Source organism: Zophobas morio, unplaced genomic scaffold (assembly GCF_036711695.1).
Source record: "Zophobas morio isolate AGI-343-1 ecotype UQ-CSIRO unplaced genomic scaffold, CSIRO_AGI_Zmor_V1 ptg000157l, whole genome shotgun sequence".
Classification (NCBI taxonomy): domain Eukaryota; kingdom Metazoa; phylum Arthropoda; class Insecta; order Coleoptera; family Tenebrionidae; genus Zophobas; species Zophobas morio.
Genome location: NW_026972261.1, coordinates 323,191 through 346,120, shown reverse-complemented (window position 1 = coordinate 346,120; position 22,930 = coordinate 323,191). Strand labels below are relative to the sequence as shown.

At 26.3% G+C, this 22,930-nt stretch overlaps 2 protein-coding genes across 2 annotated transcripts; both read right to left on the bottom strand.

The window, feature by feature from the left end:
* Nucleotides 1-459: 459 nt before the first annotated feature.
* Nucleotides 460-13,166, bottom strand: LOC135145548 (tonsoku-like protein). Its single transcript, XM_064077666.1, has 27 exons — nucleotides 13,063-13,166; nucleotides 12,939-13,008; nucleotides 12,678-12,781; nucleotides 10,321-10,406; nucleotides 9,570-9,655; nucleotides 9,435-9,517; nucleotides 9,323-9,383; nucleotides 9,111-9,243; nucleotides 7,694-7,833; nucleotides 6,652-6,744; nucleotides 6,501-6,596; nucleotides 6,189-6,378; nucleotides 5,274-5,362; nucleotides 4,124-4,206; nucleotides 4,033-4,072; nucleotides 3,890-3,959; nucleotides 3,726-3,822; nucleotides 2,618-2,684; nucleotides 2,491-2,568; nucleotides 2,259-2,386; nucleotides 1,783-1,945; nucleotides 1,688-1,724; nucleotides 1,313-1,617; nucleotides 1,089-1,181; nucleotides 976-1,035; nucleotides 814-925; nucleotides 460-644 (listed from the first exon to the last, which is right to left on the bottom strand). The coding sequence occupies exons 4-27, from the start codon at nucleotides 10,391-10,393 to the stop codon at nucleotides 460-462; spliced, it is 2,562 nt and encodes an 853-aa protein (XP_063933736.1). The 5' UTR covers nucleotides 10,394-10,406; nucleotides 12,678-12,781; nucleotides 12,939-13,008; nucleotides 13,063-13,166.
* A 1,136-nt stretch (nucleotides 13,167-14,302) lies between these two features.
* LOC135145532 (MOB kinase activator-like 1 homolog A) lies at nucleotides 14,303-21,393 on the bottom strand. Its single transcript, XM_064077650.1, has 7 exons — nucleotides 21,300-21,393; nucleotides 20,939-21,005; nucleotides 20,368-20,467; nucleotides 19,213-19,321; nucleotides 18,178-18,296; nucleotides 16,501-16,664; nucleotides 14,303-14,388 (listed from the first exon to the last, which is right to left on the bottom strand). The coding sequence occupies exons 1-7, from the start codon at nucleotides 21,311-21,313 to the stop codon at nucleotides 14,305-14,307; spliced, it is 657 nt and encodes a 218-aa protein (XP_063933720.1). The 5' UTR covers nucleotides 21,314-21,393; the 3' UTR covers nucleotides 14,303-14,304.
* Between the last annotated feature and the right edge of the window lie 1,537 nt (nucleotides 21,394-22,930).

The following is a 22,930-nucleotide window of genomic DNA, read 5'->3' as shown; positions in this document are numbered from 1 at the left end:
ATTTTCAAACTTTATTCTCTATAATATTGTTTAAAAAAAGTATGAAACGCAAAAAAAGTAATTTCTTTAATTATTTTATTAAAAAGAGGGTGGCCACGCTCGAAGTTTTTATTGGGGGATATACCAGTAAATTTTTAAGTAGTTTAAAGATAAAAGCTAACAGATTATAGTTTACAATATGTTGTGTAGTCATCCGTGATTGGCTCTTTCTAAAAATAAAAGCAGAAAAAATAAACTCTATGATTAGAAAAATATTCCTTTGTGTTTTAATTTATTTCGATTTTTATAGTATTCTACAACAGAACTTCGCTCTGCTCATTAATAAAATAATATAGTCAATAATAGAGCATTTAAATTTGTTCTTGTATTTCTCAACTATAGATTAATAACGCGGTCAAGTCGGCACTACTTAAGGCAGACTTATTAATGAAGCTCGTTGTGAACGTAAGTGGATATATGCTACAAATATATTAATGCATAACTAAAGCAGTTTATTAGTAAGAACACCTTCAAAGTTTTTATATGTTCCAAAGAAGCAATAAAGCAATCGAAATGGGAAACGACTGTTAAACTCAACCGCGCAAAATCCAATTCATTAAAAGAAACATAACAACATTCAAGCGAGCCATATTCGTTAACTAATTCTGTTAAAAAAAAATTACTTAACTTTTTATAATATACAGAACATAGTTGAAAAGTAATATTAAGTTGTATAACAATATAGAAAAAAAAAAAACTTAAAGATTCATTAGTTAGTAAATGTGTAATACCAAATAAGTACAAAATAACCATAAGATATTAATAATAATGAACCTAATATATGGTAAAGTTCATCGTTGAACACAAGTTTTTTTTCTTTGCTAAGTTTCTTGTAGCGTTCAGCTAGTTCTTCATAAGATACCGAAGCACAAGAGACAGTAAATTCCTTACAGTAGTACATTAAAAACTATTCGAGATAATTATAATTCACTAAACTTTATGGTGCAAAAGTTGATTGGTTTCCTCTATCAGTCCTTCGTTTTTTCTTGCGTAAATCTTAATAGCGTGAATGATATGAGTAATATTAGAAAACACTAATAATAATATACTTTGAGATTTGTGAGCCGAAGGCCGTATTTACTTAAAAAGTTTTGTTCCACGTCTTTATAAAGAGTTTCAGTATTAGTATAATTACCTTGAAGCTGCATATAAATAATTATAAAAGTAGATATACATATTATAATAATTAAAAAGAGCGAATATATAATAATTTAAATAAAATCATAAAAACCACAAGACCTATAAAAAGTATTTACTATTATTATTAAGTAACCTGAACGACATAGTCATGATAATAAAACAGTTTTTCATGTTTTGCTGAAACCTCCAATTTATCTTTACCAGCAGCGAACTGACAGTTTTTGTAAGAAATAGTCAGCAAACTTTTTCTAGCGCCACTTGCAGTTGAAGACTTCTTATGTTTGATAAAATTCCCGCTTTTCCGAGGTAACTCTCGGTTCACTTTTTTTACTGCGACCTTGCCGACCCCAACAACCCGATGTACTAGCAAACGCCGAGAAGCCACGTGTTTCGAGGAAGAGGAGATTTTTCTACGCCCTTTATTGCATTCATCATTATCTAATGGAAAAGACATACCGCAAAATCACGTGACAGAATTTTTCTCATAAACAAGGATAGCAATAGTTACCACTTTCCTGAAGATCAATTATATCGTCTTCTTCGCTCTGAAAAGAAGTGATAAAATTATATAATATCCAATAATAATAGTAATGACAATCAAACTTTTTCATTATCTTTCCCATCCTCCTCCATTTCGCTATAATAACAATCCTCATCCTCATCCTCTCCCTCTTCCATGTCGCTCTCTAAACCTTCCTTGTCCAGCTCTTCATACTTTTTTTCTATTTTTTCATAAGCTGCTATAACTTTATCTCGACTAAACGCTCTTCCATCATTTAAATAATTCATAATAAAGTTAATACAAATGGTAAAAATATAAGGAATATTAAAGATAGTAAGAGCATTTATAAAAATGAAAAAAATAATCAGTAGCTTAATTAGGTTTTAAGATATTTTAAAACCAAAAGCAAACAGGAGATTTATCCATAAAAATTAAACAATAATTTACGTTCTTGGCTACAAATAATTTTTTAACCAATGAAATAATTATAAGATATTGAATACACCTTACATAAATTATGAAGTTAACGAATAGAAAATTCTTTCATAGTTTAGAGAAATTATGAAATAATAACAACTTGATTGGTCCAGCGAAGGAGGCGACAGGAACTTTTTTTTCTCGTGAAAGTTTGACAGGTTCAATAGATAAGTTTCTTTCCCGCATGGCAGCTTTGAGATATTCTTTTACTTCATTTTCTGCCAAATCCTATAATATTTATGTAATAATAATAATAATAATAATAATAATAATAATAATAATAATAATAATAATAATAATAATAATAATAATAATAATAATAATAGCAGTACGATTGGCCTTTGGAAGAGTCTCGTAAGAGCTGTTAAAGAAGCACCTTTTTCCACCAACATTTTCACGATTGTTAAATTCTGTCTAATAAAGATACTAACGAACGGGAAAAAAGCAAGAAGTGAATACGCCAGTAGAGGCTGCTTCGTGCAAGGGCGTAAGTCCGTCTTCATTATCTGCGGAATCTACTTTTATACTTGAAACAATTGGAAGTAAGTCAACCAATAGAATTAAATATTTTATGATTTTAAAATGTTTAGGCCCATCTTTAGCGTCTATAAATAGTTTTGTTCCCATTGGCTATATATTTTAAAAATAAAATATAATTGGATTAAAAGTTTTAATTAAATATTTTTAAAATCCCAAAACTTTGTATTTATTAATCATTATTACTTATTATATTTTACTCAACAATTTTAGTATTAAAATTGTATTCATATAAATTTTTTTTAAATCGCTCTATGCATTACAAAGAAAATATGTACTTTTTTAGCATCGATAATAGATTCCAATTCAAAACCCCATGAAACACTGCAATATAGTAAAATATTTCTAATAAATATCACTTTTATATAAAGAACTTTTGCTTTTACACATGTACACATTCTACTTAGAATTAAATAAAAAATCCTTTCCTAAGATTATATAACCAACAAAAAAGCACATTAAAAGTTCAGGGAAGAAAACTACATAATAATAAAATAGAGTTCATATCAACGACATTATTATTAAATTTTTCATAAAGTAAAATAGTATTCCTTCCTATATTTTTTTTAGATAGCTAAACTCGTGAACTTCCTTAAAAAGAATGAATGTATTATAAAAGCGACGCCCAATGCAAGTAATGCAAACTTTCGTATTAAATAAAAAATATTTTATATCAGTAATAAAGGTGTTGTTTTTTTAATAAATTATAACAAATGCTACATGGATAAGCAAAAATTTATTATTTAAAAGTTAATAATAAATTATTAACAAAAAAGAAATATAAGATATATAATATTTATAAATAGCGACGTCTTTGAAAAGCTTTTTGTACTATACAATATTTTTTAAATCTATAAATACAATTTTACATATTTTCATTCACAATAGTTTTTCAATTTTGTAGAATGTCAATATAATCTTTATAAATGCTCAACTTTTTATTTAAATTAGTCACCCATCAAAAAACGGCCAAAAAAAAAAGACTGCAGGAAAGCAAAATAATATAAATAATAGCAATAGCAAAGCTTACTCGACTTGCTCAAGAAGAAGTTCAACAATTGATGTCCATCCATGATTGACCGCTTCGTGTAAGGGTGTCCAGCCCGCATGGTCATAAGCATTAACGTCTATAAAATAAATAAACATGGTGAGTATAATAAATAACTTGATACAATATATAAAAATGATAATAACCGGCTCCTTCCTCTAGTAGTTCTTTAACTTTAGAAAAGCTCCCTTTTATGCACGCAACTTGTAGTAAAGTCTATTAAAAATAATAATAAACGTACATAATTTATATAATTATTGTAAAAATAAGCGAAAAGTAAAGTGTATACCTCGCCTAACTGATTTCTTTTAGTTAACTTTTTGGAATCCCTACGCATTATTATAGTTTTCATATTATTATTATTAATATCATTATAATACGTGAGAATTCTAGCAGTTGCCCTATGATCTTCAGGTTTATCATCCTCTGACTTTTCATAAAACTCGTCTTCTTCCGAAGTAAACTATTATATAAAACTTTACATCACTTTATTATTGTATGATTTTTTGTGGTACGTCATAAATATTAGTCTTTTCAATACTGTTATTTATCATTATTTATAGTTAAAAAATAATATATATATTTATTTTAAGTACCTTTTTCAAAGTAATACTTCTACATTTTAGTTTAATAAGCTAAGCACTAAGAGCTTTATATTCTTGTAAATATTTATTATAAAACTATTCTCACAATTTCATTACTTTTCATGTAGTTTTTTTTGACCTAAAATAAGCTTCAATATTTTGAAGTTATTACTTGGTAGCTTCTACATTACTACTTTAAATTTTTATTTTGTTGACTATTAAAAAAGTAATGAAAAGTACTAATAACAAAATGTGGCCAGCCTGTTCTGCAGTATGCCAGAAATATTACGTAAACTTAATGTAAAAAAAAGTTTCACAATAAACCAAAAAAGTTAGTAAACCACAAGCAGGTCGTACAAGCAGGTAAAAGCACATGGTAATATACATGCGATTCAAGCCAGTAGAATAAAAATTACTGCTATTTCGCTGCATAAAAAATTGAGCTTACAGATTTCTATGGCTCAAATCCCGTGCATGACTTTAAAAATATAAAACAAAACCTCAACAGTTCCTAGAACAGTTTCGCTATTTTTTTATGTACCACTTTAATAATTACTAATATCAAAGATTTTTATGTTGCTTACTTTTAGTTTAATTATTTACTATTTACTTATAATCGTTGTATTCACTAATATTTTTATGGTTATTCCATTAGTTTTTTTTATTAGTTTTGGTTAGTGTTGTTAATTCTTAGCAACTTTCAAATGTTTATAAATTATAAGTTTTCAACCGCTTTAGTTATTTCTTAATTCTTTATAATATTCTTATAGTAAATATTATATTCTTTTCACAACTAAACCTTTTTTTTGATAACTGATAGTAACATTACTTATATTATTAAGGTTAGTCTTACTTTAAAAATCCCTTACCCTTCTTTTTAAAAAGTTTATTAAAATATTTTATGAAAATATTAATAGTAGTTAAAATAATGATTATATAAAAAAACCAATTCGTCCTCTTCCGTTTCATCTTCATCAGTAAAATAAGCGGGATATTTTTGTTTTATAGCATCAAGTTGATCCAAATAATCAAATGCTAATAAAAAAAGTTTTATAAACATTTATACTTTTACAATTTAAGGTTACTAAATGAATTTTTACTGAAGTAATTTAATTGGTTAATTTTTAACCAATAATAAATTATAATTTATTAAATTATTGGTTTATAAACAATCAATATTAATTTTTAATATATGAGCGCAATAATAAAAATTAATATGCTAGTTGATTGGTTAATTATGTCCAATAACTTTATAAGTGATTAACACTAATCATTTAGTTGGTAATGCGAATTAATATTATAAATTAATTTGGTTGGTAATTGTGATAAAGTATCCAATGACTATACACTTGTTAGTGGATTTGTTAATTTAATCCAATTATTATACTGAAGTAGACTTTAGAAAATTTATTAACTGGCAATATTTTGTTTATTGATGATTGGCGTTTTTACCATCTATTCTAAAAATATTCGATAATTTATCAGTTCAAAGCAATAACTGACTAAAGAATAGCCTCTTCATAGATACATTAATATTCCTAATGGTTAATATACAACCAATGAACCTTTTAAAATTAATTAATGAAGGGCAAGTTATTGAAATATTATGCGAGCAAATAGTCATTCTTTGATAATATTTTTTACTAATTGTTTAATGAGTTTAGCCAGTCCTACAATTATTAATGCTAAGTAAATATATAAAAAGTTTCTTGTGAGTCACAATACTTTAACAATAATAATGATATGTTCTAAGCAAAGGGTGGATTAATAAGTATGCCTTAAACTCTAACTGGTTGCCCAATAACTATAAAAACCTTTAATTGGCTAATAATCAAGCTCACACTCATTTCACATGGAAAACCTTTTATTTTGTCGTAACTTTCCACATGATCCACGAGGACAACAAGTTTTCTTAAATTTTCTTTCATCATTCGTAGCACATCGTCTAATAAACTGCTCTCCTCCTCTTTTACGCCCTCTAAAAAGGCCTCTGCGCCAATAACAAGCTCTTCACGTGCTTTAACTAGAGTTTCCTTAGACTCTTCGCTAAACTTGAAGTAGTGCATTAATAATAGCGTTATAACTTTTTTATAATCATTTTTAATAGAAAATATTATAAAAAAATAAATTTACTTTATACAGCTTTTAAAAATTATTTAAGATAATTATTTACTTCCAGGGATCTAATAAGAGTGTCCATCGCGTTAAAAAAAGCACTTTGGGACATTTTTTTCGACCACTCAACAGCTATTTTTGCGCATTTAACGGCCTACCGGATCATTACAAACCCCCAACTGATTCAATAAAAACGTTTGTTTCGAAACCTCACTGTACTCCTTGACATCCAAGTGCGTTTCCGCCAATGAATAGTAAATATCGAACATTTTATCATTAGAAACAGAGCTTGCACATTTTTCCTTTAATACATACCAATAGTTAAAACTCAATTAAATAAATATTTAAAGAACACTGACTGTATTAATGAGTAAATATAAAAATTTATTGAAACATTAAGGGTTATGCGTACTGATATATAAAAATGATCGTATATTGAAGTCATTGTCTTATAATAAATTATAAATGAGCTCTGCATGGTTTATTATCATAAAAAAATAACACTTTGAATGTTGAAAAATAAATATTCACGTGCCAGATAAGAAAGCATTTTTATGCACCAAAACAAATCCGTTGGTTTAATAAATCACACTCAGTTCCTTAGGGTTATGTGTTAGTTAAAAAAAATAAAGAAACAAAAAAAAGTTCATTTATTTTCATGTTTTAACAGTCAACAAACCAACAGAAAAACGATTACCATTTGTCCCCGTAAAAATAATCATAAAAGTAGAATTAAGTGAATGTACCAAATAAGATGAATATAAGTTTCACTACTAAATATTAGAGAAATTATACGAGGTTACATGCAAATTTACGTTAAAACTGCAATATTAATATAGGTTCGTATGTCCCAATTATTACAAAACAATCATTGTAAGAAACTCATAAAAATATATAAATCTTTAATAAAATTAATTGAAACAATAAAAATAATATAGTTTAAATAATATTAATATTAAATAATTTCTAGGCTTCTGGTAAATTTAAGAGCTTTAAAAGTTTTTGTTTACTTTAACATAGTAACTAACTCTTTTTCTACTATTTTAATATAAATTAGTTACATGTTTAAAAAGTTGAAAAATTATAGCAGTTTTACAGTATAGGAGAAATATTAATTAAAATAGTTTAAATATAACATAATATAAACAGCTATTAACTACCACGTGGAGAAGATACATGAAATAAGTCAGTATTTTTAAAGTAATAACTCAACTTAATATGGGAATATAAAAAAATCTTAAATATATTTACTGCCATCAAGTTTGCGTGCTTCAAAAGTAGCCAATAAAACTTTAGCGCTTTTTGCGGTTTTTCTAACTCCACGTGGTAATCAGCGATTTCCTCTAAAACTTTGTATTTTTTTTCATCCGTAAGATCGTCTTTTAATAGCTCTAGCATTATTACGGTAAATAAAAATCCTACTCGCGCACGAGAAATGGATGAAGTCTTATATATTACTAAGTAAAAATATATAAAATAATAGTGTATAGATAATATATATATATATAATTACAATATACAACAAAAATATGAAGATAATATATAATGATATCAATACATATACAAAGTAAATTAAAATAATATACAAGAAATATATTTATACACTTTCATAAAGATAAATATTAGTGTTAAGCAGAAACAATAACAAACTTGCTATTTTAATGAATATATAAAAAACTATAATTTAACAATTAATAAAAATGAAGAGAAATATATTATAATAAGAGATATAATTAAAAAAACATTAAATAAAATAATAAACATATGAATTAATAATATGACTTGCATATAAAAATGTGAAATACTAAAATAATCAACATTTTTTAAAAAATTAAAAAAAATTAAACCATGTGTAAACTCAAAAAACAAAAAGGTTTTTATTTCATTATTAAATTTGAGCACACTTGCTTAAAATTTTTTTTTTATAAACTAAATAGCGTGTAAGACCAAGCAAACCACAAGAGAGCAAACAACATTAAGAAAAAGATTGTATTGGTTTTAGGAAAATAGTTAAAATGTAAAAGAGAATCAATTCCACATGCATTGATTCGGCTGAACACGTGAAAAAAGTTGGGTAGAAAAGTAACTAAAACATTTAAAATGAATACTTATGATAGTAAAAAGTAAACTTAAAATCGTAGAAAGCAAAAAATGGTTACTGATTGGTTTGCTTTGAATATTTTTTTTTTAAGACTTTTATTTTTAAGCTATTAAGTATGAATTGTGTAGTATATATAGAAAACTTTTCTGTTCGTCACATTTGTTTTTCAAACATTTTTTTATTTTAAATAATCGTTATTATCAATGGGAATAGAAGCAACTTAAGTTTGGCAAAATTATGGGGAAAGGGGGCCTGAAAGCATTATCACCGGAAAAAACTCAACAATTTCAAGTATTAAACGTTAATTTCATACAAAGAAACCAATTACAGCAAAGCACTATTTTTTATAAGAGTGAAGCTGCCCCACTTATATTTTTATCAGTTAGGAAGTATATTTTGGTTAAAAACTTTTTTAGTAAAGTATTTAGACAACCGCCAAAATGAAATTTTTTTAAGAATATGTTTTGTAATGAAAATGAAGAAAAGGCGGAGTCAAAGATAACATGAAATATATAAATAAAAAATCCTTTAAAATGTAAAAACCTGGAAAATATAATATATATCTACCAATCTTGTTAAGTTTTATCTGAACTTCCAACCGTGATTGGCGAGTTCTCTTTTCAAGTCGCTGCTCGAACATACTAGCAATGCTGTTTGATTCCTTCCAGCGCTTCATTGCTTGCTCGCAAATTCGCTGAGACTATTTACATATTTACTCATTAGTTGTCTTATATACAAGTCTTTTTCTTTTTAAAAATGTCATATAAAATGTAAATAACTTTTTCTCGTTCTCCAAGTTTATAATAAACCGCTTCTAAATTGTCATAAGCAAAAAGTTCCCTAAAAATGACGAGTTTACATCAATAATAATAATTAAGTTATAATATAAACATCGAATCATCGCAGAGATCTTTGGCCCACTCCAATAAATCTGTAAAGGATTTGAGCGCATCTTTATAACGACGTTGACGAAACTTTGATAATTTATATTAATTATTAATATTACTATTTATTATTATTATTTACCTGCGCCACAGCGACCATTCTTACTAAATTAACTTTAACACGTTTTGCTCTTGACTTAACAGCATACTGAAGTCCTTCAGTCCCAACTTTAATAATAATAATAATGTTAATAATAATATTAAGTAGAAAGTCTAAACCAGTATAACACATCGAAATACGTAAACATTATACAATTTATTGTAATGACCAATCAAAAACGAATTAATTTTTAAAGAAAAACAGCTCGAATAATGAAAAGTTCATGTGCTACTTTTATAAGAAATGGGAAGAAATTACTAAAATAGCTCTTAATAATGCGCAAACAAGGTCAAAAATTTTAATACAGTCACGTGGTTACTAAATTTTCTTTTCTAAGATATTAAGATGACAACTTCTAAGTTATACAATTATAATAAAAATATATTAAATGAAGTGTAAATAAAAACTATAAAAAATTTTCTTCAAAAAAACTCAATAAAAAGAAAAGTAAACAGCTAAGAACTAATTAACAAGATGAAATTCCTGGGTATTTAAGAAAAAAGGCGATTGTTGTACTTCTATTATAATTTTCAAGGCGCTTAAATAACCTTGTCATAGGAAAAAAACTATCTTTCCAAGGAAACGAGACTAACAAAATAACACTCCAATTATACTAAGCAAAAGTTACCGTATGAATTATATACTCTAGCTCATAAAAATAATGAAAAATAATAACGTTTAGTTTAATTTTCAAAACCTTGAAGAGATAAAAAGTTATGCATGAAAAAAAAACCTTTGATAATATCGTCGTCCTTCCCTTTCAAGTCAAAAACATTCACGAGATTCAAATAAGAGACTGCATACATTTCGTTTTTTTCACTTAAAAATAATAATGAAGTATTAATACATTCACTAAATATTAACAATGAAAGTATTTTCTTTCTTATTGGACATCGAGGGAAAAGAGACTACGAAAGTGCGCAGTTCGTTAACTTAAAACTAAAAAGTAGTAAATATTACAGGACTTGCGAATCGGATAGTAACTGAACTCTTCAAAGTTAAAGTATATATCAAAATAGTACACAGTGCACGTCCGTGGATTAAAAACGCCTTTATTTTAACGATATATAATGTAGTTATACTTTTCAACTTTTCAAATGCTAAGCTTTTATAGTATTATCCATCATTATATAACTATTATTACTGAAAATTATAGTCTATTATTACCCGCTTTCTTTATATTTCTAACTACAGTAAATATTACTCTACTTTTCAATGTTTTTCTTTATAGCTTTGATACTTTTCATATATATGACAACAATACTATATAAGATAATAAACTACAACATAAATGGTAAACAAAATTTTTAAAGGTAGCAACAAGTTTTGTTATCTTTTCTAATGAATATTTTCATGATAGAAAAAAAACCAAGTATACATGTTTCCCAATGAATATAATTTTAATAATACACAATTATAAATTAAAGTTAAGAAGTATATACGAGTTAATGAGCTGATTTTTACAATAAATATTATAACTCGTATAAATTAATTACTTATTAGTAAAAGTTGGTTTTTTTAAATAAAACATATGAAAAATGGAAATAAAAAAAAGTTTGAAATAGATATATAGTATATATAGATCAAATATTATATACTAATAAAAATAAAGCCAAATTGAAGATATAACGAATACTTTAGTTCCGTAATGCAAAAATAAATGTTGTAGTTTAATTAGTAGTTAAAGTTTAAATTAAAGTTATTTTGTAAGGAAAAATAAGAAAGTGCAAAATTTAACAATAATGTAGTTAACAAAAAAAAGAAGCATAAAAATAAGTAAAAAAAATATTATCGCAGATGTATAAAGTATTATAAATATAATATATAATAAATAGAAAATTAATATTAAGTACAAAACTTTCCGTATATTTTTATAAAAAAGAAATAAAACTATAATATATTTCTAATAAAACGTCACTATTTAAATTTAAAAAAATACATATTTCATTCATTCAGTTTATAAAAGATGCAAGATAAATTAAAATATAATCCATTTTTATTAAAAAATAGTAGGAAAAATTACGCAAAACCATTCAAATTATACATTACCACCAATATTTTTATTGGCTGCTATATTTCTTTAAAATGGCCAGTTAATATATTACAATATCCAAATTAGAATATAAACTGCGATAAAACAGTAATAAGGCTGAAAATTATATCATTTATCCGTTTATTTTACTTATAAAAAACGAAATTTTTAAAAAAGTTGCAAAATAAAAAAAAAAAAGTTAACAGATTTTTTAAAAAAAAAGGGTGAGGAATAGGTACAGTGCCGAGTGTTAAAAAAAGAAACAGTTTAGTAAGGTATACGCTGCATATTTAGTAAAAATAACATGAACAAACGGATATGTTGATACTGCAAAGTTTTTATATAAATTATACCGTAGCAGATTGTATTTATATGACAAAAACAAAAATAATATTCTGCATGCAACCAACATATTAAACACCAATCACTGTTCGGCGTGGATTAAAGCTTAAAATAATAAACATCCAACAACATTTGCTTAGTTGCTGCAAAATAAAAATAAATAGCCAATTAATGACAAAAAGCCACAAAAAAAAAAGAATTTGCAATTTACTAAAAACTATTGAATTTTTATATAAAGCTGCAAATATAATTAAAATTATCAAAATATAGTCGATAGGTACAAATAAATGAGGATATTTTAACCATCAATAATACTTTTGCATTTAAATGTTGCCAACCAAATAACCTCAAAAAAACAAGAAGCAGCGCCAACCAACGAATTATTTTACATGTGCATAATTTTAAACTTTTAATACATTGCAAAAATAAATTTATAGTACCAAATTGTTTTTCAAACCTACCAACGGTTAAAAGAAATGAAGGCTGCAAACAAGCCCAAAATTTAATAACTGTAAAGCCCAATAAATTTTGTGACCAACGGACTAAAAAAAGTAACTAATTATATAATTTCAGCGTTATAAGTTAAAAATTTAAAATATTATCGAAGGTAATTTAAAAAATAAAAATAGCCTATTTATCAGATAAATATTGTAAATTAATATATGTAATGCAAATAATAAAGTATTTTGCAAAGATTTATAAAAAAGGTATTATACAGTTGTAAAGCTCCCACTTCACTAATTATTCGCAAACTTTGCTCATAATAATTTTGAGCTTTCGAAAGGTCGTCAAGACAATCTTGAGGTTCCTCTTTTAATTTCTACAATGAAAATTGAAGTTGATAAAAAAAATTTGATCTCAGTTAATTAAAACGTCTTTTTATTATGGTGGAAAAAAGCTTTAGGTAACGTTCTTTTCCCCAAATATTTAGTAAGGAAAAAAAAATTTATCAAAATTATTTAAAGAAAGTATAAAACCTGAATAGCATACTGAGAACGTTCAAAGTAAACGTTTCCACATGTAACTAAAGCCCTTTGGTATTCTAAACTAAAAGGGCACTAACGATTAGAATAATTGCTCGTATAAACCAAAAATATGTACGGATTGTCCTCTGAAATTTTCAAATATTCTTGCGAATGGTAAACAGAATCATCATACTGCTTAAGAAAGAGAGTACAAGTTGACAACCAACGATGGGCGAGGCCCAAAGAATCTTCGAAACAGTTTTTAATAAATATAATATACAATAAAAAATCAGCCTATATGCCTTTATCATTTGTATTTTCATAGCAGAATTTTAAATAATTATTAAAATGCAACTTTGCCTGTGTATAAAGAAGAAGTTAATGAAACTATAAAGTTAAGTTTCTAACATTACAAAATTTGACAAGAAAAAAATAGAAGAAAACTGGTAAATAAAAGACTTAAACCTTTCTATAACGTTTTTTACCAAAAAATTTCTGTGCGAGCTCCCATTCTCTTTCAGCAGCCGCGTAAAAACGACTTTTTACCATTTTAGTATGCGAAGAAGGAAAACTTGATTTAAAAAAGTATACAGCTTGCTGTTTATTTAATAATATACTCAAAGTTAAAAAAACTTTCAAGTTATAAGCAACGACCTGTAGTTAATAATTTTCTTTTATTATTATTCCCGATACCAGAAAGGCAAATATTTATTATTAAACATGCTATAAGCCTTTTTGGTTTAACTGTAATAGAGAACAGAAGGCTGTGCCCACATAAGAAACACCGATCGAACCCTTCCAGAACCTCCTGATAACCCCGCAGGAAATTCTAAGCGGTGTGTTTTAGTTTGCTACTACTTTTTAGTATCTCTATAAGTTACGGATTTATTACAAGAACCGTAAACAGTTATTATTAGTTTTAAGTTGAGACTTAATCTGTAGGTAACTTATTTCCGAGGGCTATACTCTCACTCATTTGACTTGAATGTCTTTTTATAAGTGAATTTGTTGAAAAAAAGGGTTCAAAATTATGTAGGTATTATGTATTAAACACTGTTACCCTTATATGTTATTAAGGAACGTAAAATCAATAAAATCTTCTGTCCCTTCGCTCATATATAATACTTTCTTATAGTTTATATTAAAATTTTTAAAAGATAATTTAATAGTATGACAAGTTCTGCACATTTTAGTAGCCCTACGATATTTTGATAGTTGATACGTTGTTTTTCTTTCATATTATTTTTAAAGAAGTTTATCCTATAAAAGATGTAACTTAAGCGATGGATGCTCTAGAGTGACACCTAAATAACGAATAACTATAAATATTCCTGCTTTATTATAAACATTTTTACAAAGTTTTATCATCTCTTTACTTTCACTTTGCCTGTGTATCCTTTTCAAAGCCATCAATAAGATATTGCATGGGAGAAAGTTCCTTCTTATCTATTAAATTAAACTCCTAACAAAAAATAGATGTAAAATAGCAATAAGTTAAAAGAATAAGTCAACTAATATTTTTTTAATAAAACCAGCTTATTAACCTTCTTATAGCTCTCGCTACAGATTTTTTTTAATTAATATTTTTAGATACAATATAAATCTGTGTAAACACTAAGTTCTCTATGAAAAAACCTTTTTTGAAAAGAGAACACGTTAACAGTACTTTACCATAAATTAAAAAAAGAACCAGTAATTTATATATATCTTTTTTAGTTGAGTATATATATATTATTCACTAAAATATTTATATCATTATTTTATATTTTAGATTTTCTTAAATATTTTTTTCTGTAAACATTGTAAAAAATTAAAAATCTAAATATATTGCGTTGAGTTGCAGCAAAACGGCTGTGAGCCGCCCGCTATAACTCGAAGAGCCGATTAAAAGACTGGAAGCTTATCATTTTTAAAAATAATATTCAAAATTTTTTAGACACTGAATAATATTTGTCTTTTATATTTTTGTCAATAAGAAGTATAAAAGAATAATTTTTCGGTCACTTTACTTTCTAAAAGTGAACTACGAACGCCCGCAAGCTTCACAACTCCAGTAAAGGATAACGGCAAGAGTATCAAGAAAATAATAATAACCAACACTATTGTTACCGTAAGAATAATTATTATACTTGTTGGTATAATATATAACCTTAATAAACTTTAATATTAATAAATTTAAAGTAATTTATAGTTGTACAAAAGTATCATATTTATTTATATATATTGTTAATAATATATAAATAAAACAATGTGTCATGTTTGTACTACTTTTATAACTAGTTTCCCAGTTTCATTCTTCTTAAAAAAAATAAATTTTCTTGAAATCTTTATTATCTAAGAAGTGTATTTATAACGAGTTTTTTATTATATAAAAAATGGTATATTATAATTTTTTTATTATTTATACTTATATATTAACATTTAATAAAATAATTAAAAGAGGTCAACTTTTTTTTCATCTATGGAACTGCGCCGTAAATTTCCATTTCTTGTTTAAGACTTAAATTACGAAATTTTTTCGACTATACTTTTATAGAAAAACTCCAAATGTATCACAGTTCTTTGTAAGGATTTTTTTTCTTCCTCGGTGTTAATTACATTAATACGAAAATACTGGGGTTTCCCTTAACTTTATACTTTACATACATACTGTTTATAACATTTCTAACATTTTACTCTTCGAATATTTTGACTTATACGAATTTTTTTCACAGTTTGAAAGCTATTTTACTGGCTATTAAGTATATATGGTACTAACATTATTCAGTCTCACAAACTTTTATATATATTTTTAAGTAATAGTACAAGCCTTCAAGTTTTTCGTAGTTCATATACTATTTATAAGATAACTTAAAACAGTGCTCATACTTTATAAAAACCTTTTATATAAAAATATTTAATTTGATAAGCGAAGCAGATAGACTCTTTTAGTAATACTAATTAAACTTTCTTTTTATAGTTTGCCTTTTTTTAAGAAATTATTTAATCAAATAATTTAATTGTTTTTTTTAAAAAATATATATATTTAAAAAAATCGAGTATCTTTATATGTAAACTGTTTAAAGCAACAATCAATATAATATAATGCGACGTTTGGAAAGTACATAATAAATTTCTCCTTAAGTCACGAAATTAAATAAATATATAAAAGTTATTATATAATTTGAAAAAAGACTATTTATAAAATCTAAAATTTTGATTTTTTTTATTCAAAAATATTTAAATATTAAGTATCATAATAAAGAAAAAATGTTAACTAGGAAAATATTAAAATTCCTTTTATAAATTATTATAGAGTGCTTTAAAATAATTATAAAAACATACTTTTTGCCTTTGAAAATAACCTAAAACATATGTATGCTTAATTCATTTCTTTATATTGATATATAAAATTTAAAATAAAAGTATATAATAAAAAGAAATGGCCTTAATTATAAAATAAATATCTTATGTTGTACAAAATAGCTTAAAAAATTACAGAATTGTAAAGCTTTCTATTTTTGAAAAACTGTCAATGTATAATTATAAGAATATAATTGGTTGCTATACGTAAACATAAATATGCATATAGTACCTGAACGAAATAAGTAAAATGTTTAAAGGAAGTATTCAAGTGAGCCTGTTCGCCAAGAGACAAGATCCTCTCAAAGTGGGAATAATAAATATGCGCATAAACTCGAAATAATCTTCTTATGATCATTTTGGCTGTTTGCATAAAGTTTTTGGGAAACGGAACTCCTTATAAAAAAAGTACTGTCATTTTAAGGATTTTAAAAATTAAAAACTTTTATTAAAAAATTTAATAACTGGAATATAAAAACAATTTTAGCCATGGAATGGTTAAAGGAAAAAAATACTTAGTATAACTTAGCAAATATAACAATACTTTATCGAAAGGAAATTTCTAAGCATACAAAAAATTATGAATTAAATGTTTATATTAATTATTATATAATAAAATATCAAGTTAATGAGGCAAACCACTTTATTGAAAAAAATCCATTATTTATATTTTTTAATTATAAAAATTATTTATATAAAGAAAATTGTTTAAAAAATAACAGTTTTTTTGTTGACCTAAATTATAAAAAAAACATTAAAAATTTAATAGCTATTGTACTTTTAAAAAAATATTAAAGGAAAAAAAAATAACAGAAAAATGAAAAAAATAGAGCAAAACTGTCATAATAAGTTATAAATATAACACTTTTATTAAAAAATTTAGATATATATTTATAATACATAAAATTTGTAGTAACTAATATATATTAATAAAGCATAGTAAGTTTACTGTTAAAGTTTTTGCTCCAAAACAAAACAGGTTTAAACCTTTTTATAATCTAAAAGATATATAAACGTGTAAAAAAAAAAAGTAAAGAGGATATGTTAAAGGTTGAGATTTTTTTAAATTTAAAAAAGTAGTCTCTTTATAATATGAAATAAAGTAAAACTTAACTTTTAGAAAAAAAATTTATAACATTTCGTAAATATAAATATTTTTAGGAAATTAATATGACAAAAAAAATAATAATAAACATTAATAAAGGGAATTTGGATATATCCGAAAATTAAGGGCAACTATATAAATTTAAAAAATATACACAAGCGTGAAAGTTTCAGAAAACAAAACTCAAAGTTATTCAAAAAAGTAGTGACCCATTGTAAGTAGTAAAAAGTAAAAAAGAGTTTTGTTAGTTTGTAATCATTTAAAAAAAACTTTTGTTCTGTACTTTTTCTTAATATTAGACAAAGTTAGTTTAAAAATAATTATAAACTTTATTTGTTTCTGAAATTATATAGTATAATTGCAGAATACTTTTATTATTCATTAACTTTAAATAATAAATAAAAAACTTACAATTTTATATTATAAAAAGCATTAACTATAATAAACGAAGTTACTAAATTACAAATATTCTCAGACTTGTATAAATTAATAGTCTGTTACACGCAGAGTCGAACATTTTATTATAAACTTGTCCAGCAAAGCCAAAAAATATTATTTAAAATAAGTAGAAAAGGTTATATGGCAGTGAAATTTTAATAAAGATAACTTCTCTATGAATCCCTTTAAAACATTATTTATTGGCAGTGCTTAACATAGCAATAATAGCATTATAAGTATAGTTCTTTAAAACTTAACTTATATGTACTATTGCATACTGCATATCTACGGAATTAACCGAGCTAGGTGGCGCTTACTAACGGGTTCAGTTTTGCATAAAGGAGCCAATAAAAGCAAATAAAGTACCTATTTTGGAAGGGAAAACGGCCTCGTTATCGAGTTGATCTTGAATCCACGACATCAGAAGATCAATATATTGGGGTGCGGGCATTCGCGTGGGCTTCTTGAACTTCCCTCCGTCCGCCCTTCCGAGTTTGGTACAAACATTTTTTACAATGGAAATGTTATGATTGTCATATAATGTTAAACTCATCATAATTATATTATCATTAAATAGTAAAAACATATTTTCGTATGCTAGCAACCAACAGAAGTAAAATATTTATAAATTTATTATATGAAAAAACATTCAATGTATGAAGATCTGCACTTTTATGTACACCTGGTATAAGCCGAGCACCAAAGTTATGTTACAAAACTTTGCAAAAATTACAATGAAAGTTTTGGGGCAACAAAAGTGTGACAAATTAAAATTTATTAAAAAATATTAGTTACAAGCGCTTCACCCAATAAAACTTTTAATTTTAAAACCAGCCCTCAATTTATCATGCAGAAGGATTTAAGGGTATAATATTGGCTTTAAAGGGGATGAGTCGTTGTACATGCGGTAGAAGAGCACGTGATTGTTAACCTTACCTTAACACACTTTTTATCTGAGCTAAAAGGATATGACTCAATAACATAGAAGGACAAGAGCTCGAGCATTTCTATAAAACCATGAAGGTCAATAGATTTAAGTTATTGAATTTATCATATACTTAAGTTTTTTGGTAACGACTAATATATAAAGTGAAAGGGGGGGGGAATATAGAAGCAATATAAAGCTTACACGGTGTCTACTGTTTATTACTATGCTTGTGTTAATTAACTTTACTACTTCTATAGTGTTTATCATACTTGATAAAAAACTGTCAATCACCAATAGCAAGGTTAAATTATAGATCATTAAATGCTTAATACAATAAACGGTGATTCGGTATTTAAAAACCAATTATTTTGTATTGGTAAATAAATTTTAACAATTGACACATATATTTACTTGTACATATAATCGAAGTTTATCAAGAGGTTATTGATGTTATTATTAGACGAAAGATTTACCAGTGATATTCATATTTCGGCCCTGCGCTCATGGTGGGGCACTCGTCTTCCGTGCAAAACTCCGTCACCGTTCCGTAAAGCATATTGATTTGATTGAAAAAATCCACCGCTGGAGTTGTAAGAAACAAGTTTTTAAAAGATATATAAATATTGTTAAATTCTAGTACAAAAGTTTATTTTTAATAACTCCTTAAAAACAACGTTTTAGATTCTGGAAGATACAAAAAGTAGCGCGTGCATTAATGGTGCAAAAAAATGCTATTTTATTTTGGCAATAACATATATTTATAAGCATGGTGATACAAAATTTATATGAATTAAGGCATATAACCAATAAGAGAGCTTGATTATTAAATATTTTAATCAGTTGTTTAATGAGATTAGTTTTAAAAAAAGAAAAAGTAAACAATTTTCGATGCAACCACATATAATCCTACGAGATGTAAGCTTTCGATTATTCGCTTTAACCAATTATCTTGCTACTATTATGTTAATATAGCAAACGTTTTCTTTAATGAAATATTTTAAGGAGCTTAGCCACTAGTAGGCGGTAGAAGAAAGTTATTTCCAACACAAGCAGAAGAAGTTGAGATATAAACTTCGAAGTGAGAATCAACAAATCCTCCGCTCGACTAGAAGAAAGGCTAAAGGAAGCAAGCAAGCCTCAAGGTCTTATTAATTGTTTTCATGAGCAACAGAGAAACGAGCGTTGTTCCTGCCGGAAAAGTGTCAGCCTGTCAAAGCAATTTCCTTTTGGAGTTCAATTTGAGTTAACGTAATAATTACTTAGACACTGCTTTTCAAATTTAATAAGTAAAGAGGAAAAATGGGCTCTACAGGCTTTGTTTTAATAAAGCTATGGTCGATTATATAAACTTATATAATTAAAAAAAATTTTTAGTTTACAATAAATTAATTAATAATTCTTAGAAATTTAACTAACCATCATTATAGTGCTAAACAGCATATAAAAATTAAATTAAAATATTTTATTAAGCTTAAACTTATTAGTGCCGGCAAAGTGAAATATTTAAAAAAAAGAATTTATAAGTGGCGGGTATAATAAATAATTTTAAAAAAATAAAAATAAATTTCATAAGCTGTTCTAAAAATAATAAAGCTGACTGACAATATTATACACTATCAAATAATTACTATTTACTGCTATCCACTCGTTAAGATCTTCACCTTCCGGGAGTGCTACAGCGGCTCGGAGGTTGCCAGAGCCTAAAGTGGCATCCGCATATTTCTTTAGCTGAAAAAAAAGATGTTAATTTTAATTTTCTATAAGAATAGATAACACTGAAAACTTATTTTCTTATAAAACTTCGTTAAGCCCTTTTTTTCAAATTATGTGTTATGGTGGACATAACGCTACTTATGGCGAACCTATCTTTCATATATTATTCTAGAGAAAAAGTTGAATTTATTCCAAAAAAAATAAATTAACAATTTTTTTAATTAGGTGCACATATAGACAAAAGTTAAAAGTTCAAAAGTTAATGTTATAAATATTATTTAGCGTTCTACCGTTCTTAAAAAGTAAGTATTTTTATATTATATTATTAAGAATATCAAAGGATAAATTAGCTAATTCGGAATTAGAACAATTTTACTTAAATATTAATTTAACTATTAGCTTATTAACTTAGCAAACTATAACTAGTTTATTAAAAAGTTTACTTTATAAATTTTCAGAGCTAAAATTGAAATAGGTTTTACTAACCTGGTGTCTTTTGGGATTATCTTGGATGTGCTTTTTTGCTTGAACTGTCCGCAAATGTTTTTTATGCCTGAAGATTTTATGAAAAATAAAGTAGATATGAGTTAATAAACCATAAATAACTCCTTTTTTTTTAATTGTTTAAGAACGAAGAAAGTAAGTTTTTTTTAAAGCAATTATGACAACCTTAAATAAGTGTTCAGGGCTATTTAAATATATTAACTATATAAAGATGCTTAACGGAAAAAATTTGGTTTATATACTACGTGAATGGAAATGAACATAAGTAGGGAGCAAATTTTAATGGTAGATTATACAATAATTAAGTTTAACGTAATAAAATTTAAGATATAAAACATAATACAAAAATCTATCCATTTTTGAAGGTTAAGCAAGCTTCACAATGATATGGCTCCTCCCACAACCTTTTTGTAATAGGAGACAAGAGCAAACCACAAAGAAATTTAATGGAATTACAAGCAAGCGAAACGTCGAAAAACTGTCTAAAAAAGGCACCAATATATTTTAAGAGCTAAAAAGAATTTCGAGAGTGAGCAAATCAACGAAGCTTAAAAATGGATTCTTCAGAATCACTAGAAATTTGGGTGGACTGTGCAGAAGCACAAATGAAGATTAATTATATCTTAAACCCAATAACATGCCTTGCGTGTAAGAGGACATTGATCGATTATAAATATGATAAAATAATAACTTATTGGTACTTTGAAAGGGAATATAAGCTTCGTTGTATCGAGGGAAATAAGATACCAAACCCCAACCAAAAATGGGTAAATAGAAGCTGAAGCTATTTAGCTGCCCTAGCGTAGTTATAACCGTTAACTTACATAGCAAACAACAAACTGTCTGTATAACTTGTAACAAAGGTCATTTTTTGTGCCGCCACATACGGAGAATATGTTGTTTTAGTACATTGAACACTATCTTTAATACTAAGCGAAGTATATAAAAATTATTTAATACAGAAGCTACACTATCTTTCAAAACTGTTTCTGTTTTAAATTTTTTCGTAAATTTTTAAAACGCTTTGATTAATAACTGGTTATATTGACCCCTTATTTATATTATAAATTTAGATTAAGATCTATTTAATGTAGTTTGTATTAGAGGAATTGCTTTCTTACCCAAGTCTTTATCGTTTTTTTCATAATTTAAGTATCGATCAAAATGATTTTGCACTGACCCCCCTTCGTCCGAAATTGTTTCATCTTCATACCAAATTTTTCATGATCACTCCATCATAGGGGGTTTTTTTAGTGTTTAAGTGGCTATAAAGGATAGCTTATTAAGAGACCTTAATTTTATAAGGTGTAAACCATCAATCAATAAAGAAAATGATGTAAAATATCTTTTAGATCTAGGAAAGCCTTATACTGAGATCGCTCGTGGATGTGGTGTTAGTAAGACCACAATATCCCGGGATCAAAGCTCAAAGTGATCCCAAATCGTCCTTGCAATGAACTTCGACGTCCAAAGATTTGAAAATTCGAGATGTAGCTCGACTTGTACGGCAAGCGACATCGGGTGCAATTGAATCTGCACAGAGCTTCAAAAGTCATAGAAACAACATTAGAGAGATCAATTTCAAGATCGGTCGTATTGAGAGCGTTGCATTCTGCTGGCCGCTATGCGAAAAAAAAAGTTAGTTAAATCCACTCTGATAGACCGTCACAAGCGACTTAAAATTGCGTTTGCGAAGAACGAAATATGGTCCATTTCTGACTGGGAAAAAGTAATTTATTTGGGCGAGACCAAGATCAACCAATATGGTTTAGATGGTATTAGGCGGCGTTGAAAGCTATCCGGCGATATCGAATACTTAATAAACAGGTGGTGCAAACGTATAAACATGGGGGAGGATCGATTATTATTTGGCCTTTTATAATATTTAAGGGAGTCGGATATTTGGCAAAAGTAACAGGGAGCATCACCGCAAGCACGTATTTAGACATTACTAAGAATGACCAACCAGAACAT

Coding starts and splice junctions, on each gene's coding strand:
- LOC135145548 (XM_064077666.1), bottom strand. CDS start 10,393: ATGTATGCAGTCTCTTATTTGAATCTCGTGAATGTTTTTGACTTGAAA. Junction 5,363..6,188: donor AAGTTACGACAAAATAAAAG/GTTTTCCATGTG, acceptor TTTTTTTATTAG/CATTTGATTATTTGGATCAA. Junction 3,823..3,889: donor ACTACTAGAGGAAGGAGCCG/GTTATTATCATT, acceptor TTTATTTTATAG/ACGTTAATGCTTATGACCAT.
- LOC135145532 (XM_064077650.1), bottom strand. Junction 19,322..20,367: donor CGAGTGGATAGCAGTAAATA/GTAATTATTTGA, acceptor TTACAACTCCAG/CGGTGGATTTTTTCAATCAA. Junction 16,665..18,177: donor CGTTTTCCCTTCCAAAATAG/GTACTTTATTTG, acceptor TTTTTTTATAAG/GAGTTCCGTTTCCCAAAAAC.